The sequence below is a fragment of the Hemicordylus capensis genome, chromosome 2 (assembly GCF_027244095.1).
Source record: "Hemicordylus capensis ecotype Gifberg chromosome 2, rHemCap1.1.pri, whole genome shotgun sequence".
NCBI lineage: Eukaryota > Metazoa > Chordata > Lepidosauria > Squamata > Cordylidae > Hemicordylus > Hemicordylus capensis.
In genome coordinates, this window is record NC_069658.1 from 173,861,132 (window position 1) to 173,884,939 (window position 23,808).

Genomic DNA, 23,808 nt, shown 5'->3' on the forward strand with positions numbered 1-23,808 from the left:
TGTTGCTGTTCTGAATGCTGGTAAACTGCAATATCCTCAGAAGAGAAGTACTACTTTGTAAGGCAATGCTTAGAAGTCCTTCTGGGGATGAAGACAGATAAATCAAGTTTGAGAAACCGTTACATCAGAGAAGGATACATAGTGTGTTCTCTCTCTCTCTCTTGCAGGTTTTATGTTGCTCCTTCCAGGTCCTGAGTTAGACTACAATGAAATAGGGTAGTAAGTAACAATAATAGTAAGTAACTATAATTGGTAGGAGCAGAGGACAGTGCTCAGAGATACAGGGCAGAAATGGATGGTTTTTTAGCCTGATTTTTGATGTAAGAGAATCTTGCACTTTAAGAAGAAGAATGGTTTATGTTACTTTGAGTGCGACAGGCAGCAAGAAACAAGATTCTAGGGTGCAAGCTGACAAAGATACAAAGCATTCACTGTGTATGTTAGTCCCTTTGAAATCAGTGGAACTTTGACAGCCTGGCTCTGAAGTCTCTGTACCAAGAAGGAATACAAATGCACATTGTGCTGTCTTAACATTCAGCCCAATGCATTTCCTGCAGGCATTGAGACTGAAACAATCTGCCCCATTTTTGCTCTCTACTTCTATTTATTTAGCAATGATGCAAATCAAGTGATCTTTTGTTGGCTAATGGTCTGAAATAATAGCTTTGCTTTGGTTTGCTAGTGGATACCCTATGCAGGCACAGAAACCAATATGAGCAGGTGATCTCTTTGAATGTTGTTCTGTATAGAATAACTCTGTGCTGCAGGGGCGTAGCTAGGGAAGAGGGGGCCATGTTTGCCCCTCTCCCTGGCAGCCCCTTAGAGTGAGAGAGATAATGAAGAAAATAGGGATGGGTGAAGCTGGGGGGCCTGTGAATCAATTATAGCTATGCCCCTGGTGTGCTGTATGGACAGGTGATCTTTTTGTTAGGCAGGGCTGTTCATGGAACTGCTCCAAGGTGACTGGTGAGCATCCCTAACTGCATTCCAGCTTGTGTGGGGAAATTAGCAAACTAGGATGTAGGAGCCGCAAGTCAGAATAAATTTGTGCAAAGTTCTGGTCCAGTGGAAATGAACTGACAGAGAGTAGTTAAGATTCATGAATACAATCATCACTTTATTGAAGGGCTAAGGGTACAGTGGAAAAAAAGAGTTAAGGCAATATTATTACTACGTATTACTAAAATACATCGCAGACATTAACCAGGTAGCTTGTAAGAGGCAATTTAGCTTGGTTTCCAAGTTAGATGATTCCAGGCTGGTTAGAGAAAGAAGGCTTTAGAGAAACAGGTTTTGGGAGTTAGGAAAGAACAGGCATAGGGGTGCAGTGATTAATTTGCTACCTCGCTCCTTCTTTATGCAACTGAAGGACCTCTTTCCTCAGGAATTGGCCAGGAGGCAGCAGTGGAGAACCAAACACCATTTAGGGGTTAGGCAGCAGGGGTAAATCAGAGGGGTCTGGTCTCATGTGGCCAGCTTCTCGTAGCAGCAAGGCATGTTGCACAGATCAGGCCAGAGAAGAAGGCTGACCTGTTGACTGGGAGTAGGAATGGCATGAAGAGTAATACACGGCCTGATGTTGTGGCGGGTGTCAGTTCTATCGCCCGGACAGTAGGTGACTCCACAGTGTAGAGGCCAAAGGAAGCAGACTGGTTCATGTAACTAAGGCTAGTTATAGCCCAAAATGTGCCCTAGGGCAAATCCTGACCACTCCTCCTGCCTGAGTGGGGGAATTTCTGTGGATCGCAAAATAATCTAGTGTCTTTTGGTTGTACTACAGTAAGCACAATGGCATGAAATAGTCAAGAGCAACCTGTATGTAAATAGACTGAATGGACGTGCAAGGGCTTATCTGTCAGGTCAAAAAGACCCAGTAAACTGATCAGGTTTTTAATGAGTGTATCTCCTGAGTTTCTGTGGCCATTTTCCTCTTTTGTTGTGGAGGGGAGCAGCGCCTTATCTGTTTTCCTGCTGAGATGATTAGTTTATCTTATTTGAGGCAACCAAAGTGTGGGACATCCCCAATAGAGGGAAAGGTGCAAGGCTAATCCCCTTGGATTCACGTGATAGCTGGTGAGCCTGGGGCTAATTGTCTCACTGCCTACTAAGTGACCTGTCCCCATGTACCAACAAACGGTGAGCATGTTAAGAGTGGGACGACAAGCCTGTAGTTCAGGGCTGCTCAACTTTGGCCCACCTGCAGATGTTGGCCTACAACTCCCATAATCCCTGGCAATTGGCTACTGTGGCTAGGGATTATGGGAGTTGTAGTCCAAAAACAGCTGGGGGCCTAGGTTGAGCAGGCCTGCTGTAGTCCCAGACATGAGCAGAGAAGCTTCTAGGAGCCAGCAGAAAGGCCATGTGGGCAACAGGGCCCCATTTTGAGCCATTTCATCAGGGGATAGCTACCAGGCAACAGAGCCCTAAGCAGTCAGTCAGAAGTCTTTGTCCTCTGCTTGCCAATTTATAACATGAAGTCAGGATTGCCTGTTCAAAGTGTAGGGAGCACAGCTGTACTCTGTTCCACTCCAGTGACTGTTACAAGCAAAAACTGTTGGTGCTGTCTATGGTATAATTTTAGTCCGGCACCCAAGGGCTCTGTGTGTGTGTGTGTGTGTGTGTGTGTGTGTGTGAGAGAGAGAGAGAGAGAGAGAGAGAGATCATGTGAACAGTCACAGGAGCAATATTCTTATTTAGTGTCCTTACAGCAACTGCCTTGACTTTTCAAAACAAAGCAGTGAGGCGACTTGCCTCAATCATTGCAGCAGCTACCATTGTTATCTTGATGTTTTTAAAAAGGTGTACTGAATAAATTAAAAGTTGTTCTGGTAAGGACTAATCTGCCTACTTTCTTTTCACTATAATCTTATTTGATAATTACTATCCTCACAAAGTAACCCACTTCAGCCTTAAATGTTCACATGTCCACCATCTTGAATTCGGGTGGATGACATAATCACAAACTATGCCATGTCCTTATGTGTCACTCACTCGAAATTCCCCACACCAAATTTGGTTCAAATTGGTTAGGCACTCCACAAGTTTGCCCACTTGTGCATCAACCGTTCACACCTATGCCATCTTGAATCACCGTGGATGACTGTGGTGGCTCTTACCTGAGGGCAGAGTGGGTGGTGCCCACCTGAAAACATTTGTCATTCATTTTACCTCCTCTGTCTTTCTTCTGTATCAATTTCTCTGTCTGCCTCCCTGTCTGTGCCTCTTCCCTGACTGCAGCCTGGTCCCAGTGTGTATGTCCGGTGGGTGACGGTACCAGAATTTTGTAACCAATTACAGGAATACAAAGAGCTCTTCAAACTTGAATATTAATCAGGCAGGAGCCAATTACATGGCTTCTCTTTTATTTTCAGAAGGTGGGTGAAGCTTAAAACGCCCTGGGCACCAATCACAATACATCATGCTGCTTGACTCCTCAGGCAGCCAGAGTGCCCAGAGGGTGGGGAAGCCTTTTTATTTTAGTATTCTAAATAAATTTGTATTCTATTCAGTAAGCTTTTGCTTTTTGTTTGGACATTTGTCCCAAGGGGGATCCTAGAGAGTGTGTGGGAGGAGGGAAGGGGAAGAAGGAGGGAATGGAGTTGTTGCTGAATAAACTTGTGGTTAAATTTACTTAAGATTTCCTTGTGTGTATGAGGGAAGCAGCTATAAATCCAATCACCATTTTGGCTGGAGAGCAGGTAGTGGCTGTCTGTTGGTAAGTCTGATCTTTTGCTGGCTTATTTGTTTAGAGGGAAGGAATACAACCATTGCTTTCTCTCCCATATTCTCTGATCTGATCTGTATGCAGAGCATTATGGACCATTCCCAAAGTGACATTCCATAAAACTCTGGAAGGAATATCAAACTGTGTAAGACTGGTCTAGTTAGATTAGAAACTGGCCAGAAAGTTCTTTTAAGGCATATGTATAGATTTCTGAGTCCAAACTGCTTTTCATATAATTGCAGAAGTGGCTTTCCATGTGGGTGTGGTGGGTGTAGAGTGGCTTTCTATGTGGGTGTAGAGAATGGATTATGTTGGAAGGGAAATAATTTAAAAATCCATTTGCTATGCAGAAAGCTAACCAGGTTTTTCTCTAGATTGTGGTCAGGATCTGTAACATTAATATGTCCACTGGGGGTTATAGTTCATTGGGCAAGGATTACAGAAGTTATCTGTATTTAAAAACATCTGTTGTTGACTAGGATGGACACCCAGGCTAAGTGGTGGGCACCTAAAGTGGGCAGGAAATGGCACCCAGCTGTTCAGCAGGTATGGAGTAGGGATAGGGTGTCCCCATGCATCTTTGCTTCCCATGATGTTATAGGAGATGGTTCATAGCTGCAGCAAGCATCATTGAAAAACCTGTGGTTTTTCTATTATTTATGTATGCTTTTGAAATAGGCAGGTAGAGCTGCCCTTGTAACTTCAGAATGCATTTGTTCTCCACTTTTGTAGCTTTAACTGTGTAAATATAGATTTATTTACTTGTACATATATATTTATATTTATACATATAGCCTATGCTTTCTCCAAGAAGCCCAGAGTGGTGTACATGGCTACATTTATTCAGCCCTCTGAGGAAGGTTATGCTGATAGAGATGTGACTGTTCAACAGTCACCCAGTAAGTTTTTGTGGCTGAATGGGGATTTGAACTTGGATATCCCCAGTCTAGTCCAGCACACTAACCACTGTACTGCTCTAGCTTGGAGTTCTTTCCTGTTGTTGGTTGTTAGTCGTAGTATTCATTATTGAAATAATCAGGCAGACAGAGTTGCCCTGGTGACTCCAAAATGCATTTACTCTCCACAGAAGCAGCCTTTTGTAGCTGGTCTGTGCTTTCCTTGTGGCTTGTACAGTTCTTTTCCAGAACTGTACCAGTTCTCCCTGACATAAGTGGGCTGCTCTAGCCTGAAGCCCCAAGACATCTCTCAGCTAAAGGAATGGTAGACCATTGCCACCATGAGACAGATACTGAGAACTGCAAGGTCTAAATTGCAAAGTTCTAAAAAACTGTTGAGATTTGATCTAAATAATTGTATATCTAATGAGCTAACTGGAAATGATCATCATGTAGTTTTTGTTGTAGACATTTTTGTGCACTGTTTTGAGCTTTTTAAGGATAAAGTGATATATTATTATTATTATTTATTTATTTATACAGTCAGACAGGTGTTATTGACTGGTTTGTTTTATCCAGACATCAAGTCCTTCCCAAGGACCTGGGATGGCTGAATTTTGTTGTTAATGTTGTTATAGATATCGTTGCAGAATATAGGCTGTTCCCAGTAAAGCTGCTTTTTGTAATTGGATGATGGTGATTTCTGTGGCTCCTATGGTGTAGAGGTGCTCTTCAAGGTCTTTTGGAACTGCACGCCAATTACCACTGAGATTATTTTGGTCTTTTTCTGCCATAGCCTTTCAATTTCAATTTGTTGATCTTTGTATTTTGTGATTTTTCTATTTCTTTGTCTTCTATTCTGTTATCCCTTAATAATAATAATAATAATAATAATAATAATAATAATAATAATTATTATTATTATTATTATTATTATTATTATTATTATTATTAGGGATTTTCAAATACAAACAGATAGGCATTTAGCACACAATACGCCTGATCTGATAGTCATCAATCAGGTTCTGATAATTGATATTGCAGTCCCAGGGGATAGACAAGTTGACGAAAAGCAATTGGAGAAAATAACTAAATACAAGGACCTTCAGATTGAAATTGAGCGGCTCTGGAAAAAGAAAACAATAGTGGTGCCAATAGTTGTTGGTGCTCTTGGTGCAGTACCAAAAGAATTTGAACACCATCTTGACACCTTGGGCATCAATAAAATTACAACACATCAACTACAGAAGGCCACACTACTCGAGACAGCATGAATCCTACGATGATATCTTTAATTATCAGGCCCTTTCCAAGAGTCTAGGATAACTAAAGAAAAACCAAAGTACTAAATCCAGTCAATAACATCTGGTAGACTGTGTGTAAATAGCATAATATAATTAATAATAATAGTAATAATCTTGTTTGCCCTGCAAAAGAACATAAGATCCAGCATAAGCTCCACTAGATCAGGCGAAAGGCCCTTGTGGTCCAGCATCCTGTTTCACACAGTGGCCCTCCATATACCTCTGAGCAGCCCTCTGGCAAGAGATCCCCTCTTTGCTGTTCCTTCCCTGCAACTGGTATTCAGAGGCATCCTGCACTCTGTGGCCAGCAAGACTATAGGTCTGTCCTCCACAAATGTGTCTAAGTCCCCTTTAAAGCTGTCCAAGCTAGTGGCCATCACTACAAACCATGGCAAAGAGCTCCACAGTTTAATTATGTGCGGTGTGAAAAAGTACTTCTTTTTGTTGGTCCTATATTTTATGGCACCGTTTCATGGGGTGGTCCTTGGTTCTAGGGTTGTGAGAGAGGGATTAAAAATGATCCCTATCCAATCTCTGCACCATGCATAATTTTAGACACCTCTATCATGTCTCCTTTTAGTTGCCTTTCTTCTAAACAAAAATGCCCCCAGATGCTGCAGCCTTGCCTCATAAGGCAGGTGCTAGAGCCCCTTGATTGTCTTGGTTGCCCTCTTCTGTACCTTTTCCAGTTCTACAATGTCCTTTTTGGGAGACAGAGACAGGAGCTTCATGACAATGGAACAAGGGGCGGGGGGGAATGAATGTCCCTGGGCTATGTCACCAAGGCACCCATACACCTCTAGGATGCCCTTTGCATCTGCGATTTTGTCACCCACTCACCCAGTTTGGAGAGATCCTCCTAAACTATTTAGGGAAAACTACCCTAAATAGTTTAGTGTCACCTACATATTTGGCTCTTTCTCCAACTTCTAAATCATTTATGAATAAATTAAAAAACACTGTACCCAGTACAGAGCCTTGGGGGACCCCACTTCTCTCCATTGTGAAAACTGTCCATTTATTCCTCCCTGCCATTCAACCAGTTACCAATCCACTCATGTCATATGTTTAACAATTTTATCATTAATTATGCTTTCTATCAATTTACCCAGAACAGAAGTTATGCTAACTGGCCTGTAATTTCCTGGATCCCTTTTTTGAAAACCAGTATAATGTAATATACTGGTAGCCAATGTAGGCTACTTTTCTGTTTGTAGTTGTAATAGGTACAGAGCCTGTTTGTAGGGACAAGTTAAACATTTTTGTTAGATCAGTCAGCAATTTCACATTTGAGTTCTTTAAGAACCCTTGGGTGGATGCCACCTGGCCCTAGTGATTTGTTAATTTTAAATTTTTCAATACAGTTTAGAACTGTATCATTTCTCATCACCGATATTTGACTCAATTCTTCAGTCTCCATCCCCGAGAAACTTGGTGCCAGCACAGATATACACTCAGTATCCTTTGCCGTGAGGACAGATGAGAACTCAACTCATTCAGCTTCTTGGCAGTCTCCATCTCTTCAATGATCCCTTTCACTCCCTCATCATCTAATGGTCCAGCTACCTCCCTAGCAGGTTTCCTGCTACTGGTGTATTTAAAGTTTTTATCATTCCCCTAATACTTTTAGCTATATGTTCCTCAAACTCTCTTTTTGTATCACTTGCATTTCTTTTGCCAGAGTTTGTGTTCCTTTCTGCTCTCTTCATTTGGGCAAGACTTCAGTTTTCTGAAGGAAGTGTTCTTCCCTTTTATAGCTATATGTTAGCCATGCTGGCATCTTCCTGGTCCCTTTCTTCATTTTTAGTATACATTCTAACTGAACTTCCATTATTGTGATTTTTAAATAAACTCCATGCTTTCTGGAGCAAATTGACCCTCCTAACTTCCCCTTTCAGCTTTCTTTTTACCAGTACCCTCATTTTGGAGAAGCTCCTTCTACTGAAGTTCAAAGTGTTAGACTTCCTAGGCAAGTTTTGCATATATGCCAAATTGGGTTGCACTATGGTCACTGTTCCCCAAAAGTACCATGGCACTGAAATCTCACACCAGGTCCTAAGCAACACTCGGGATTAAGGCCAAGATCACCTTCTCTCTGGTTGGTTCCACATAAATAAATAACAACTTTTGATAACACAAAGCCTGAAAGGAAATATATTAATAGGGACATGCTAATGTTGTCTGGCATCAAAGAGAGGCACAGTTACTTAACATATGTAGAAATCTGGCCTCTTTGTCACTACCTGCAATTCCCCATTCAGCCATGATACTAGCTGGATGACTCTAGGCCAGTCACTTCTCTCTCAGCCTAACCTACTTCACAGGGTTGTTGTGAAAGAGAAACTCAAGTATGTAGTACACTGCTCTGGGCTCCTTGGAGGAAGAGCGGGATATAAATGTAAAAATAAAAAAATAAAAAAATGTGACTTTACCCAGTCTATGTGAGGGTAAATGAAGTCACCCTTTACTACAGCCCTGCCTCTCTTTGACGCCTCCTTGACTGCCTTTTCCAACTCTAGGTCATCCTCAGTGTTTTGATAAGGAGGACGATAGCATGTCCCTACTATTTCCTTTCAGGCTTGTATTATCAAAAGCTGTGACCTATGAAAATAAAATAAAATAATTACTATTAATATTATTATGTATATCAGCAACCATATTGACAAAACTTAACAGATGAGAGGACAGGCCCCTGCCACAAGGAGCTCACAGAGGAACTCACCATAGGAACATAGGAGGCTGCCATATACTGAGTCAGATCACTAGTCTATCTAGCTCAATATTGTCTTCAGACTGGCAACGGCTTCTCCAAGGTTGCAGGCAGGAATCTCTCTCAGCCCTATCTTGGAGAAGCCAGGGAGGGAACTTGGAATCTAGATGTTCTTCCCAGAGCGGCTCCATCCCATTAGGGGAATAATATCTTATAGTGCTCACACTTCTAGTTTCCCATCCAGATGCAACCAGGGTGGACCCTGCTTAGTAAGGGGACAAGTCATGCTTGCTACCACAAGACCAGCATAGATTCTCACGGGGGAGATGAGGAGCGGTAAACACCGAAGAATATGCCATTATTTAATGTACATGTACCTCATCTTAGTAGTACAGTAAGGTATTGAGACGAAGGGGTTGTGCCAAAGGTTTCACAGAAAAAGTGGGCTTTAAGGAGAGATTTGAACGAAGGAGGCATCACGCAAGTGAACCCAGGGAATGCCAGACATAAGGGGCAGCATGGGAGAAAAAGGAGAGTTGCTTAAGAAAACAGGAACTCTTGGGTTGGACTTGCCTTTCTGACTTCCTCATCCTAGGATGTGGTGGTAGTGGAGAAGCCAGAGACTGTGCCAAGACCCAGACTACTCCTGTGCACTCTGCGTCCGGAAACAGCAGCTTACCCTCACAAGCTGGGCAGGGGTGGAGAGCCCAGCAGCGCCATTTGTGCCTCTGCCTCCCATCCAGCCCTGCTCCTGCATGCTGCCTGGAGACAGCCGTTTGTCTGGTACAGCTGTGAGGGCTGGTCAGTGTGCATGTTTTTGTGTCAGGGGCACATTGGACACTAAAGCTCTGCAGGCAGATACTGGACCCATACTAAAATGGTTCATGTTTTTCATATTCAACACTGAAACAAGTTTATTGAATCAATTTACTGCTCCATGAAACTCAGAACACATTCCCGCAGGAGGAAAAAACACAATTCAAATGTATGACCTCCCCCCCGCCCCCATGCCCACTCCTGGCAACAAGCTGCCGTACCAGAAGAGCTTGTTTAACCACCAGAACCAGAACCAGTCATCTCTGATAACATTATTTCTTTAATGATTATAAATGACATTAACTTCGTTGAAAAAGTGAAAACATATCATCATATGGCAACCACAAAATAGATGAAATGTATATGAGACGATATCCAAAATACAAAAGATTCAGATGCACTTCTAAAGACATGCAACTTCTAAAATCTCCTGTGGCCAATTCAAAATGTCTGCTTTGAGGGCAGCAACAGAAAATGGCCATAAGGAAGAAATACTTGTACCACCGGTGTGTTTAGAGCAACACAAGAGCCAACTGGCTCCAGATAAACAGTTGTTTATAGCCCAACTACTTTCTAATGGCTTTTACACAAGGCAGAATATAAACTGTGCAAAGGTATCAGCTAGCAGATTTGGAGCGAAGACAGCATTCTGCCCACCCACTCCTCCACATTTTGGACGTTGGCTCCTCTAGAATCCCTAACAATGTGCACTAAAATAATTTATATATAATCCTTTTTTTGGTGTATATTAATATATAATATATATTTATTTATATAAAAATAGGATGTAACTTTTTTATTATTTCAAATGATTGGCATTTTTTTAAAAAAAAAACCATCATGGTTCATTGTTTCTTATTAATATTTGATGCTCGTTATCAGGCCACTGGCCGACATCCAGCCTAATGTTGAGTGTGCTGAGAAACGTTTCATGCATGCAACAGGGTAGAGGTGATTTTCACTAATTCCCTCCTTCCTTCTTCAGTCCTCTGCCTCCCCGCCACTGAAAAAAAAAGTCCCTAAGGCTTTTGCCACTCCCAGGGATATATTTTAGGAGGTACAAAGGGCTGCAGAGGCAAGGGCAGATTGGCCAAAATGCCCCTTTCTTATTGCACATGCAAAATGTTTTCCTGTGCATGCAATCTTAGCCTGGACGTCACTCACGGGTTACAAAAAACGGAAGTAAAATTTGGCATTTTAAACCCAAAGAAGTAAGTGAAGAGGGTTGTGACTTGCACAGCCAATGAAATACTAGTGTTCTTTGAGGAGCAGCCATGAATGAATTTGCTGCTTTAAAAAAAAAAGGAAAGGAAAAGGAACAGAAACGTGACAGGGTTGCCTAGTTTGAAGCTTGCTATTTCAATAGTTAGGCAAATAATGTCAGGCAAATTATCTTCAGACCTTAGTGTCTCACATCAGTAAATGAGATTGTACAGAGCCCCTGACAGAGAGCTAATTCTGGGTAAAAGAGAGCATTCTGGATGAAAGGTTCAATCTGCTGGGAAAAGTTCAATCTCCTGCGCAGGCTCTGTTTAAAAGAAACAGAGCTGCACAACCACACACTTTCCCTCTCAACTCCTTGTGCAAGCTCTCTGCAGTTGAGGCCAGTTATGGGTAGTCTTAAACATAATACATGTCTTTAATAGCCCCATGGTTCACGTGCAAAGTTAACCTAAAGCAGTGAGAATTCACATTTTGCCAAATTTGTATAATACACTAACTTTAAACTTGGTGTGAAAAACTGACTTCAGTTCTATTTCAACATTGCTTGTATTGCCATTTTACATTATTATTTGGGGGGCAAACAGAAATCCTTCTAGCCCACTCCTCAAAAGGTCATGGCTTTCAAACATTATTTCAAGTAAATTCATGTTTAAGCAAAGATTTCTGGTCCTTAAAGAAAAAGAAAATAAAACCTCTTTTGCATGGAGTTGCTTTAGAGAGATACCCCTTCAGTGGCCTCTATTAAAAAAAATACTGTCAGTCTCATTTTAAAGAGAGAGAAGGAACTGGGATAAGGAGAAGGCAAGATCACTCAAGGGGAATGTGGCAGACGTACAAGCCTAGAGTCCATGTGGCCTCTCTACAATAGGTAGAATCTCCAGAACACCAGCCTCTTCAACCACAGTTCTAGACTGCAGCAGCCTCTCCCAATGCTCTTTCTGCACAGCCACCACCAGATGTGCACTCGTGCAGCCTTTATTTCATACTTTGCAGAACCCCTTGCTCCAGCAATAGGTTTGGAGAAACAAGAAAACAAAAGTCAAAGCAGAAAAGCCTTTAAGTTGGCCGAGAAGCTGCATCCAGAAGCCCTTTGCTTGATCCTTCTGTTTGGCTCACTGACAGGCAGAATCACCACTGATCAAGCTTAGCTGGCTAAACCTCAAGACTTCTCAGACAGTGGCCTGAAGTCCACATCTCCTCTTGCTGGAAGGCAAGCTGCCTTGGGGGAGTACAGCAGATGGGGGAAATTCCAGCTAATGAAGGGGGTGGAGGAGGCTGAGGAACAGACGGCATTTCTTAGGAAATTTACATGCTTGACGTAATGTACTGTTAGATGCTTTTCTTCCCTAGTCCTTGACAAGCCTTCAAGCACTTCTTCAAAAGTGAAGAGAGAAAACCTCCGACTCTAGCAAGAAATGCCACCATCCCCTTCTGCATCACTGAGCATCGCTGGACATTGCTGTGGCATTCTCAGGCCTCAGTTGCTTCGGGGTCCCCTGAAAAGGACATTTCATGATTAGTTTTAATTAAAACAGCTCCTTGCCTTGCCTCATTTAGCTTCCTGAGTCCTCTCGCAGACCTTCCCTTGTTTGATAACAATTGAAACTCTGCGAGGATCATTATCAACAGTTCCCTGCACATCCACAGCTCCATCTGCACAGCAGTCATTGTGGGACTAGGGTTATGCCCCATGTGCACAGAGGAAAAACCAGGATACAGAGAGATAAATAATTCAGCCAGAGAAGTTACTTATGAGAAGTAACTTATTTTGATATGGGAAGCATATCAAAAGATGGCTAGGGTGTTTCTGAAAATGACTAGAAGGTCCCAATCAATATTTAATATGTTTATATTCCATTATTTCAAAGCAGCTTTGCAATCTTGAAACCGGGTGGGCAGGGGAGGGGATCTATCACTTAGGCTGCAGTTCCTTACCCTTCTATATCTTCACTCCTCACATTCATGGCAAATGAATGGCGTCATTCTTCAAGACGCCAAAACCAATGTGAACATCTGTATTTGCAGCATGAGGATCTATATGTGAAGCTTCCAAATATTAGCAGCTTTATACCTCAATTTCCCAAGTTTTAAACATCCAGATTTGTTTATTTGGGTGAGAAACTAGCAGCCAGTCTAAACTCTTAATCATCGTAAGCAACTTTAAATACAAATATGGAACAACTTCCATAAAACAAGATACATGAAATAGTTAAGAGGGAAAACATAGAACAATCCAAATAAAAACAGCAGCCAGAATATCCATCCAGTATAAAACTGGGAGCTAGCTCAACAATCTCCAAAAACCTAGGATAAAATAAATATTTTCGCTAATTTCCTAGGGGCTCTAATAGACTGGGCCTGGTTGGCCTCTCTTAAGAGAAGTTCCACAAGGAATATACTGCCATAAGTGCTCTCGAATGAATAAATAAATGGTAGTGGCCTGGGAACGGCTTATCTATGGTTTCAATCCTACAATGCTGCTGTTACGTTTAAAGACCCAGCACCATGTGAATAGAACCAATCACATGTGCCCTCTTAACCTGACCATTGCCCTTGATCTTGGTCAGGTGATGATGACATGGAAAGGACCTGTGTGATTGGACCTATCTCTGTGGTGCCAGGTGCACAGGATAGGCACATGGGACAACAGCACAAACAGCACACAATGTTGTGACAACCACATGGCACAGATAGGCAGCTTCCTTACTGCTGCTGTTAACATTTGAAGGGCAGAGAAGACTCATTTCTAGTGACCTCCAAAGAAAAAGGTAGTTGAAGTTATGCTCCCTGGGTCCCCTGTATGTACACAAGGAAGTACATATTTTATTTTATTTTTTAATTTATTAATTACATTTTATATCCCGCGCTTCCTCCAAGGAGCCCAGAGTGTACTACATACTTAGGTTTCTCCTCACAACAACCCTGTGAAGTAGGTTAGGCTGAGAGAGAAGTGATTGGCCCAGAGACAGCCAGCAAGTATCATGGTTGAATGGGGATTTGAACTCGGGTCTCCCCGGACCTAGTCCAGGACTCTAGCCACTACACCACGCTGGCTCTGAAGAAGGTGTTCCCTGAGCTACCCTGAGCCTAGGATACACACAGGGCTTTAAAAGAAATGAACCTGGGAACTAAACTGGTACCTAGTACAGATCTCTTCTTAGTGGTGTGATAGACTTTGTATCACACCACTAATGACTTTGTATCATACCACTAATAAGATAGACAGTTGAAATCTGGACCAAATGCAGTTTTCCAGGTTTGTTAGAGGGTAGCCCCATGCAAAGCACATGAAAGGCATCAAGCTAGGAAGCTATCAAATTAGTTGTGACAGTGGCTAATTCCCCACTATCCAGGAGAGGGTGCTGTTGGCAGAAAGGAAAACCTGATCCTTAAGGTGGAGTGTGATCCCGTCCAGAACAAGGTAAACCACCTATTCTAGAGGAAAGTTTTTTCTCTCTCATAATAACTCCCTCTTAAATGGGCTGAGCTTGAACTGATTCACTCTCATTCAACCCATAACTATCTCCAGACACCCTCACATAGATTTGAGGTGAATAATTACAGTTGGGTATCAACAACGCACTCCAAGTCTCTGAACCTCCTCTTCCAACAGAATCATGCAATAACTAAACAGCATGGGAGACAAAATGGAAACCTGCAGAATGCCACAGAATAACTCCCATGTGGCGGAACACTACCCTCTGACATCTACCTGTGGATTAGTTGTGGAGCCACTCTTAACACCATAATTCCAACCCTCAACACAGATGGCGCAGATGGTAAATAGTTCTGAAAACCACTCAAAGCACCAAGAAACAGGGCCATGCTCCCTCTCTCTCCTCTCCTGGTCACTCACTGGGGCAACAAAAGTTTTAGTCCCAGAACCAGTCTAGAAGCCAAACTGAACAACTAAGGTGGAGTACAGTGAACGAGGGGACTCCAGTTTAAGAAGACGACATTGGTTGATTTTGACATTTTGGCAAAGTGTGGCTCCAGTGTGGCTCCCGCCTGCATTTACAAACCACACTGGCTTCTTACTCTGTTATTAGCTGCTAGTTAAATACTCTTTTCTTAGCATACCATTAGCACCCCAGCCTCTGCCCTGCGAGACTTGCAACTCTGTTCCACTAGCTACAGATTGTGCCTTCTGGCAGAAGTCTCTAGTGAACACTGGGGGCGGGGGGACAAAAGGTTATCTGTTGGGAAAGATGATGATGGGGTGGGAATGTAGAGGAGGGCTATTAACATTTTTTGGCAATTGGGTGGGACACACTTAGAGAATGCCTCAGCATTCTCTAAGAAAGAATAGTTTGGGAGTGGGTCCTTGTGAAACCTTTGTAGGGGATCTTTGCTGGACCAGATACCACCAGCCTCTGCCCTGCCACTCCTTGAGGTTACATGCCAACTCACCGGAGATGTGGATTTGGCAAAGTTCAGATGAGCATACAGCATGATGGCGATATCATTCTGGCCTGCTTCCAGCGCAATGGAGAGAGCTGTGCTGCCATCCTGCAGGAGACACATGGAGACAAGATCACTGCCATTGATTCTGTCAAGTGGGAACAGACAGGAAGGGATCCAGCTCACCCACCCCTCACCAAGGCTCTGTGTTTCTGGAATTTAGGATATGGTGCCTGGGTTATATGGATCTACTAGTTGCCTAGGTCTATTGGCCATGATAGCTAAACTGAGGCTCCTTGTACCTTTGAAGGGGCGGAACAAGCAACAGGGGAAGCACCACTTGTAAACAGCTGAAGGCATCTGACTGGCCACTGCTGGATACATAATGCTGGACTTTTCAACATCTGACCTGGTCCAACAGAGCAATTTTCATTCTCTTATGGACATGTAGCTAGATTTTGCTGGACTTCTCTGGGACTTAGATGGACTACTAGTGAAGAAGGCCTCTCCTGGACCCAGGATGCTGGTGCTGGGCAGGAGAAGGAGGGTAGAGGAGGACAACCTGAATTGGATAGGCAAATCAGGCAGTAACTATGCAAATAAAGAGAGACTACTTCTTGAGACATAACTGATTTATGGAATTTGCTGCCAAGTCATGTGATATCTGCTAGCTAAGATGGCTTTAAAAAGGGACTGGACCATTAACGCAAGGCAAAGTCCATCAGTCCTTGATGACTGCAGGCTACCTCGAGGTTCAGAGGCTACAGCCCTCTGAATACTAGTTGCAGGAAAGCAACAGAAGGAGAGGGGGCATGGCGTCATCTTCTGCTTGTGGGCTTCCCAGTGGCATCTGATGGGCCACTGTGGGAAACAGGATGCTACAGAAAAGGCCTTTGATCCAGCAGAGCTCTTCTTATGTTTTTATGTTACATTCATTTCAGTGCTCAGTTTCCAAAAAGAAAGGTACTGAAGCTTGGACCTGTCAAGGAGCAAAGTGATGCTAGCTGTGGGTAGTCAGTAGTGAGGGTAAGATACCATTCCACATGCTCAAAGGCACACACTCCTTTATTACTGCTGCAGCCATTCTAGTACTGTATCCTGGCTCAGATGAAGTACTGCTCAACAGTGGTGCAGCTGCAAATTCAGAAGTGCAGGTGCTCTCCATGATAGTCCCCATAGTCATGCCATATCCCATGGACACCCACTTAGATTGATGCAATTATTTGGGGGGCTCTGTTACAAGGTTATGCAATTACTACCCACTTACCTGGGAGTAAGCCCCATTGAATTCAGTAGACATGCATAGGATTGCACTATAATTTAAGTACTATTATTTCAGTGGGTCTACTCTAAACATAGAGCCACCTAATAGCACAGTGGGGAAGTAACTTGCCGAGGGAGCAAAAGGTTGCCAGTTCGAATCCCAGCTGGTATGTTTCCCAGACTAAGGAAAACTCCTATATCGGGCAGCAGTGATATGAGAAGATGCTGAAAGGCATCATCTCATACTGTGTGGGAGATGGCCATGGTAAACCCCTCCTGTATTCTACCAAAGAAAACCACAGGGCTCTGTGGTTGCCAGGAGTCGACACTGACTCGACGGCACAATTTACTCTAAACATTCAGCGAAGTGAATGGACGATTAAGTGACTGCTATTTTATATTAATTATGAGTTAAACAGACTTAGCCAATACAATGGCTTAAAAGCTGACAAATCTGAGCTTTGGCAACTAGCATTCCTGTTGAAAGCCTGGTGGGAAAATGCACTGGGACTGCAACTTTGTCCATTCCTGCACAACACTATGGCACAGCTGCTCAACGTTGGTTATCAAGCTGATGCATGGGGCTTTCACACCACAGGCTTAAAAACATCCTGGAAAGCTGCTTGGATATTTTATTACACTGGGCAAGCAGAAGCCAGGACAGGGAAGCCCCTCACTGAAACAGCCAAAGAGCTCCCTCTACTGGCCAACTGCAGCAACAGCACAGGCAGGACTCACATTGTCGGAAAGGGCGACATCACAGCCAGGCGTGGCCAGCAGCAGGCGAACGATGTCAGCATGGCCGTGTTCACAAGCACACATCAGCGCCGTGGACCCATCATCATCTTGCAGGTTGACATCTGCTTCACTAGCTAACAAGGCACGCACCATATCGAGACGCCCATGGCTGACAGCCAACATCAGTGCAGTCTGGCCAGCCTGGAGAGGGTGGGGAAGAAAAGGTGTGAGCTGGAGCTAAATACGGAGGGGAAGCCTGCTCCCATGTCTGGCCCATAGAAACCCTTCCTCAGTGCCCACAAAATAGTCTATTAGGAAAAGAAATGCTGAAAAGATGTGGCACAAGAGGGTAGCTCAGCTGTCTTGCAAAGTGCCTTGCTTAGGCAAGCTCGTCTCCTGCAGTGATTTCCTTCCATGCCAAAAGCACTGTGAAGACAAAAGTTCTTAGAACAAATGCAAAGATAGGGGATCTGATTTCAAAATCAGCATCTGCGTGTGCGCAGAGCAGAGTCAACCATAAAATCAGGCACATGCCCCCCGCCTCTGCAAAGAGGGAAGGGCTGGCAGGTCTGAGCATCCCACCCTGGCAAAAACAGAATCCTTCTATGACTTCTGCATCCATCCCACCTTCAAGAAACTGCTGGCCCTTTGGGTACCTGACTGGCTTTGGCATTAACGTTGCCCATTTTCAGCAGCTGCACAATGGTCTCCATATCACTTTCTGAGCGGGAGGCAGCCAGTGCTGTCAGCATGATGGCCGTGTAGCCAGCTTTGTTCTGCTGGTCCACATGGCACAAACCTAGAAGAGGAAGGGAAATGCTAATGGCCTAGCTCCTTTCCTGGCCTGCTTTCAGAAACCTCTAAAGAGGAAGATCCAATAATAGCTAGTTCCATGCTTGGGCTGCTCAAGCAGACACCTTCCTAATGTGTACACAATGTATATAATATATTATATTATTATTATTATTATTATTATTATTATTATTTAGTAATAATAATAGTGGTCATGTGTAGCCTGGATCTCCCTCCCCTTGCTTCTTGCACAGCCATCAGCAAATACAGATCCATCTTTGCATCCCTTTCCCTTATGTTAGTCCAGCTGCTCCTCCGGGGAATAAAACTCTCAGGTCCTTGCCCATTGACCCTCTGAGCAGTGTGGAGTGGTGGTTCTGATATGAGAAATCCAGCTTCAATTCCCCATTCAGCCATGAACTCAGTAAGTGGCCTTGGGCAAATGTCTTTCCCTTCGGCTTCTCTTATCTCACAGGATTGTAGTGGGGTTAAAATACCACTCTGAGCTTCATGGAGAATGGGCACATACCAATATAACAAATAAATACATTGCTGTGCTGGACATCTCACCTTCCAAAACAACAATGTGCTTAAGCTCATATGGCATGCAGCACTTTGCCCACACAGAGTTCTGGAAATCTTCAACAGCCAAAGCACAAGCGTCAAGGTGGTGCAAGGAAAGGAAAGTCCCTTTTGCGGTGGCAAAATGCTGCCCTAATCAGGGTTTGCCTGGAAGGACCAGTCCTCCTCAAAGGATTCCAGACCACCCCAATTTCCTACCTGTTTCGAGAAGCTGTGTGACCACAGGAAAGTTGGAATGTGAGACTGTGTAATGGAGGGCTGTGTTCCCATTGGCGTCAGCCATATTGATTATGAACTCCAGCAGTTGAGGAGAGAAGGCCTGGAATGCAGCCATATACTGAGAGACGGATTCTGGGTTGGCATCTTTGTGGCAGGAAAGTCTCAACCAGCAGTGAAGCACTGTGGTATATGCTAGTTTCTATAGCAATGTGAGAAGAAGAAAAAAGAACCACTGTCAGGGATGAAGCTGTTAGGTGTCTCACTTCTGTTTTCTTTCTTCACAGCTAAATACTGTGGGTGCCCTTGAACATTTTCACCTTTATAAACTTCCTCTGCCACATGTATATGACAAGCTCTCTTTAAACCATCATGGCATCCCTAAGGAGCCCTAGGAATTCTGGGTCTGAAAGAGTAGAGATGATTTATGTGCAGAGATTTCAAGTTCCATTGGATGGGAAAAGAGGTCACTTCTATCAGATTCTGCTCTCCATCTGGATAGGGTCAAATGATATTTACTTGCTAATGGAATAAATCCCAGCCCATAGAACCAGCAGCCTCTGCAGTGGGGCATATATACTCTGTGGACTTCACAAATTGCTACATTAGCAATTCAGTATCTCCTCTATTCGGCAGAACTATAGACAGACAGACAGACCTACCATCTCTTCATCCATGTGTGTATCAGGACTCTTGAGATACTTCTGCAGGACTTCACAGGCTGAAAGCAGCTCCTTGCTGAGTCCCATCCTGGGATGCGTAGACAGATAGAGAAGATAGATTAGTTTTCATACAGAAGAAAAGAGTTTCTCTGAGGGTGAAGACAGGGATTACATTAAAAATACTTCACAGTGAATTCTTCAGTTGTGGTGCAAGTCTCGCTTTGCAAATGAAATGACAGATGTGCATATCGGTCATGACCAACCACTAGCTCTCACTGGTGGCTTACATATTAAAAACAGAAAAAGGAACTGTATTTTGAAGAGAAAAACTGCTCTAGGGACTGGAAATGATGGTGGAAGAGGGGGCGAACCAGCCAGTACTATCTGCAGTAAATTTATATTGCGAAGATCCAAAATTGATTCCCCCTCCCACCGCAGAGCTTGACACTGGAAAGGAATGGAGAGGAGAGCTGGTCTTGTGGTAGCAAGCATGATTTGTCCCCTTAGCTAAGCAGTCCACCCTGGTTGCATATGAATGGGTGACTTGATGTGTGAGCACTTAAAGATATTCCCCTTAGGGGATGGAGCCACTCTGGGAAGAGTAGAAAGTTCCAAGTTCCCTCTCTGGCATCTCCAAGATAGGGCTGAGAGAGGTTCCTGCCTGCGACCTTGGAGAAGCCGCTACCAATCTGTGTAGACAGTACTGTGCTAGATAGACCTATGGTCTGACTCAGTATATGGCAGCTTCCTATGTTCCTATGCAACGGTACTGAACTCAAGTGAGGACACTTTCAGAATTTATTTATTTATATTTATTTATTCATTTATTTATTATATTTGTAAACTGCCCCAAACCTTCTGTCTCTGGGTGGTTTATAGCAACATAAAATTAAAAGAGAAACCTTAAAACGATTTTAAACCACAAGCGGGTCTGCCCTGGTGAGTTTGCTGTTCCACCAGGGCATCAACAGAATCACTGGCAGAGCCAACACTAAATTCTTCCAAGTCTTCTTGGAATCCTACTGGATCCAATAACCTTCTCAGGTGGACCATTCTAATAGGCCCCTCACCCCTGTGGACGGTGGGATGTGATTGTGAGACCAACCTTAACCAGATGTCCATGACAGTTGTCCAACCTTAATCAATGGAGAAATCATGAAGTATGGCAGCTGGTGGACTTCTCTGAAGTGCCTAGGTTGTGGAACGCCCAACCCAAAGAGCTTTGAATGGTCCCCTCACAGTTGGCTTTCTCCTATGTATCCATGATTGGGCTCACTTAACGTGGCCTCCAATTATAACGATAAAATTTACTGTTGTGATTTGATTTATTCTGTTTTTGATACCATGATTGTTTGTTTTTAATTTTTGTCTTTGTAAGTCTTCTTGAATATATTCATAGAGAGGTGGGGTATAGTTTTAGTACATAAAAAAACCCTGGATCACTGAAGGAGGGAGGACTCACATTCACGTTCATACATCCATGCTTTATATGGTGAAATATTCCCAGCAATTTTGTAAATCATTTTGCAAATGTACTACTATGCTCTGAAATTGTAGGGCTGATTCACATATGCATGTTCACCCTTTGATTACTCATCAGATTGATGACTCTCAGTTTGTATGGAAATACGGAAGCTCTTTTGTTGATCTGTGGGGGTTCATTCACAATTGCAAATCATCACTTGATGCTGCAGTCACCACTTGTTGAACGTGCATGTGTGAATCAGTCCTATGACTCAACATATCCTGAAAAATTAGTTGAAGCACCCAGGATTAGGGAGTTGCAATTTGGATACAGATTTCAGTATTCACAAGATCAGTACAGATGGATGAAACTACTAAAAAAGTAAATTAATAGTACATATGCCATGTAACAGAAGGCTGTGTGAACTGGCCCTGAGTGGCAAGGGCACAAGGCTAACATTTATTTTATTTTATTTATTTATTTAATCAAATTTATATACTGCCCAAACTTTAGTCTCTGGGCGGGTTTGTGAGGCCCAGCTTTAGTAGTTCATTCTAAAGATAGACACACTTTTTCAGGGAAGGGGAATGAAGCATCTATTACTGATAGTGTCAGGATTCCTGATTTGAAGTCTTACTGGTTCAGTTCTACTAGAATCTAGCACCTATGCAAAGCAAAACAGAGCTTTGAATGGTTTCTAGGGGCTAAGGAGATGTGCTGGGCATCTGTGACCTTCACAGCTCTTTGCCTTACCCCTTTCTCTCTGCCGCCTCCTTCCCCCAGCCCCAGTCGACACGTTTCTTCCCTCCCTCCCTCCCTCTTGACTGCTCAATTCTGGCCAAAATGTTAATAATTAATATTGTGAAAGTGAGGCATGCATTCTGTATGGATTGCTTCATTTATCTTGGGCATGATATTCAGTTTCTCTAGGGAAGGGAAAGTGGAAAGTTCTGGGCACAGAGTCCTGATAGCCCTGGAGATGCTCAAGCTGATGGTTACCCAGTATTGCCTGCTTGTTCCTTGCTGGGGCCTTCTGCTGATGGCATTTTCCCTCCCTCGGTGGGGATTCCTGGGTGAGATGCAGCTGTGGCTGTCCCAGAAGGCTTTGGGGGCTCAGTTGCAGTGGCCTGTGCTGCAGGGAGCCCCTCACTCGCCTCGTGGTATTCACTCTCGGTGCTCTCATTGTCTGAGACGTTCTCAGCTGTGCTGGAGTCCTCGGAAGAGGTGGACCCGTACCTGGGATGGGGCAACAGGGCATAAGAAGGGCCAGAGAAGGCTCAAGAAACCAGTCCTAGATTCCACTCCCAGAGTGGAGGGCAGACTCTGGGAATCCGGATTCCCTCCTCACTCTGTGCTTTTAAAGCACTTCAGGCTGGAGGATTTCTGAGAGGTCAGGTTTTCTGATTCAAGACCTCCAATACTCACAAGCCACACAGAGGCTGTGAAGATCTTTGCTGGGGGTTAAGACCCACTGGGGGATAAGCAGCATTGGTGAGGTTGGTGCAATTCAAATACTCGACATAGCAGAGTGGCTGTGCAAAGTCTCACAAAATAATTTGCCCGTGTGGGTCTGGGGGCAGGAGTTGGGATTGTTTCCAAGTTTAGGGCTAAACTGAGAAATCTAGGAGTGTGGGAAGCGGCTTCTGCATGCAGCCTTAGACCTCTCTCCTCTCACTGGGTTCAGGAGTGGAGTGAAGGCCTCCCAATTCATTTGGTTTTAATTCAGGAAGACTGTACCCGCCATTGACTCCCACAAACTGAAGGCTCTTTTTGCTGGCAAGGCACTCTGCAGGTTCCTCTTTCTTCTTCATGGTGGACTGGACCTCTGCTGTGAATGACGCTGTGGAGAAATGGAGAAGAGGGAGCAGCAGTCAGAGGATGTGGCCACCAGAAAGAATGCCCTGCGACACTGGACCAGCCCACCCTCCTTACCTTGGTCTTCTTCTTCACTTTGTAATTTAGGCTCCTGGGACAGACATGAAGACACTTGCTCTGTCTGGAGGGATTCAGGAATGGAGGGCTCAGTTTTTTCTAATGACCCTGTTTGCTCTGAAAGGAGGAGACAGACAACAACATCAGCACTGGCCCCTTGGCTTCTCTAGGACTTCACTCACCACGTGGGATGTCACAACTTCTGAGTCAACTAAGTGCCCCTTGCTCTCCCTTGGAGAATCTCCTCTATGATTATGAGGCTTCTGGCCCTTGCCAATGCAAAATATATGTTGGGGCTATTCACACAAGCAGCCCTACCTGGGCTTGCACAGCCCTGCCCGGGTAGGGCTGCTCATGTGCAGTGCCGTGATAGAGCCTGATCCTTGTGCTGCCCTGCCAGGTAGCCTGGGAATGCGCCCTTCTACTCCAGTACCCAGTCACGTGCTTGCTCAGGCTACCTGAACATCCATTGGGTTTAGCCAATGGCAGTTTTCCCATTTTATTTTCACAACCCAATGATGTAGATGGAGAGAGACGTGTGTGGGTGTGTGGCTCAAGATCCCTCCATAAGCTTCATGGCTGAGCAGGGACTGGAATGGAGTCTCCCTAATCTAACATTCTGCTCGCGGCACCAATGGTTTTCTGACGGTATTCTAGAGAGTCCTTTCTTTTGAAGTTAGTCATGGGCTTCTCACTGCAAAGGTCAATGATGGTGCACAAGCTTCCCTGAAAGACAGGTTTTCTGATCATTGCCATGTGTTCTGACTGTGTCATCTAGAACGTGTCCCAGAACCTTCCGCAATACATTTTGCCAGCAGTGGCTTTTCCATAGAAAAGAGGAGATGAAACACAGTGGGAGTTCCCAACCTTGAGCCCCCAGATGTTGCTGGACTACAACTCCCCATCACCCTCAGTCACAGTGGCCTTAATTGTAGTTGAGGATGATGGGAGTTGTCACCCAGCAACATCCAGGGCCTCAAGGCTGATAACCACTGAATCCAATGTGGAAAAGAGAAAAACATAGGATTCAAAAGGAAGATGGGGGAAAGTGGGGTCTGGGCTGCAGGCAGAGTTTCAAATTCA

General features: G+C 44.0%; 1 protein-coding gene across 5 annotated transcripts in view; it reads right to left on the reverse strand.

The window, feature by feature from the left end:
* Nucleotides 1-9,712: 9,712 nt before the first annotated feature.
* The window catches only part of KANK2 (KN motif and ankyrin repeat domains 2), a 106,598-nt gene continuing 92,502 nt past the window's right edge, over nucleotides 9,713-23,808 (reverse strand). For 4 of the 5 annotated variants that reach the window (XM_053291867.1, XM_053291870.1, XM_053291871.1 and 1 more), the window contains 9 exons: nucleotides 22,726-22,842; nucleotides 22,531-22,633; nucleotides 21,793-22,029; nucleotides 19,329-19,416; nucleotides 18,649-18,868; nucleotides 17,733-17,875; nucleotides 17,077-17,277; nucleotides 15,085-15,183; nucleotides 9,713-12,170 (listed from right to left, as the gene is read on the reverse strand). In XM_053291867.1, coding sequence (XP_053147842.1) covers nucleotides 12,111-12,170; nucleotides 15,085-15,183; nucleotides 17,077-17,277; nucleotides 17,733-17,875; nucleotides 18,649-18,868; nucleotides 19,329-19,416; nucleotides 21,793-22,029; nucleotides 22,531-22,633; nucleotides 22,726-22,842 — 1,268 coding nt within the window. In that variant the 3' untranslated portion in view covers nucleotides 9,713-12,110. The remainder of the gene's footprint in view (nucleotides 12,171-15,084; nucleotides 15,184-17,076; nucleotides 17,278-17,732; nucleotides 17,876-18,648; nucleotides 18,869-19,328; nucleotides 19,417-21,792; nucleotides 22,030-22,530; nucleotides 22,634-22,725; nucleotides 22,843-23,808) is intronic. The other variant, XM_053291873.1, reaches the window with a different exon arrangement.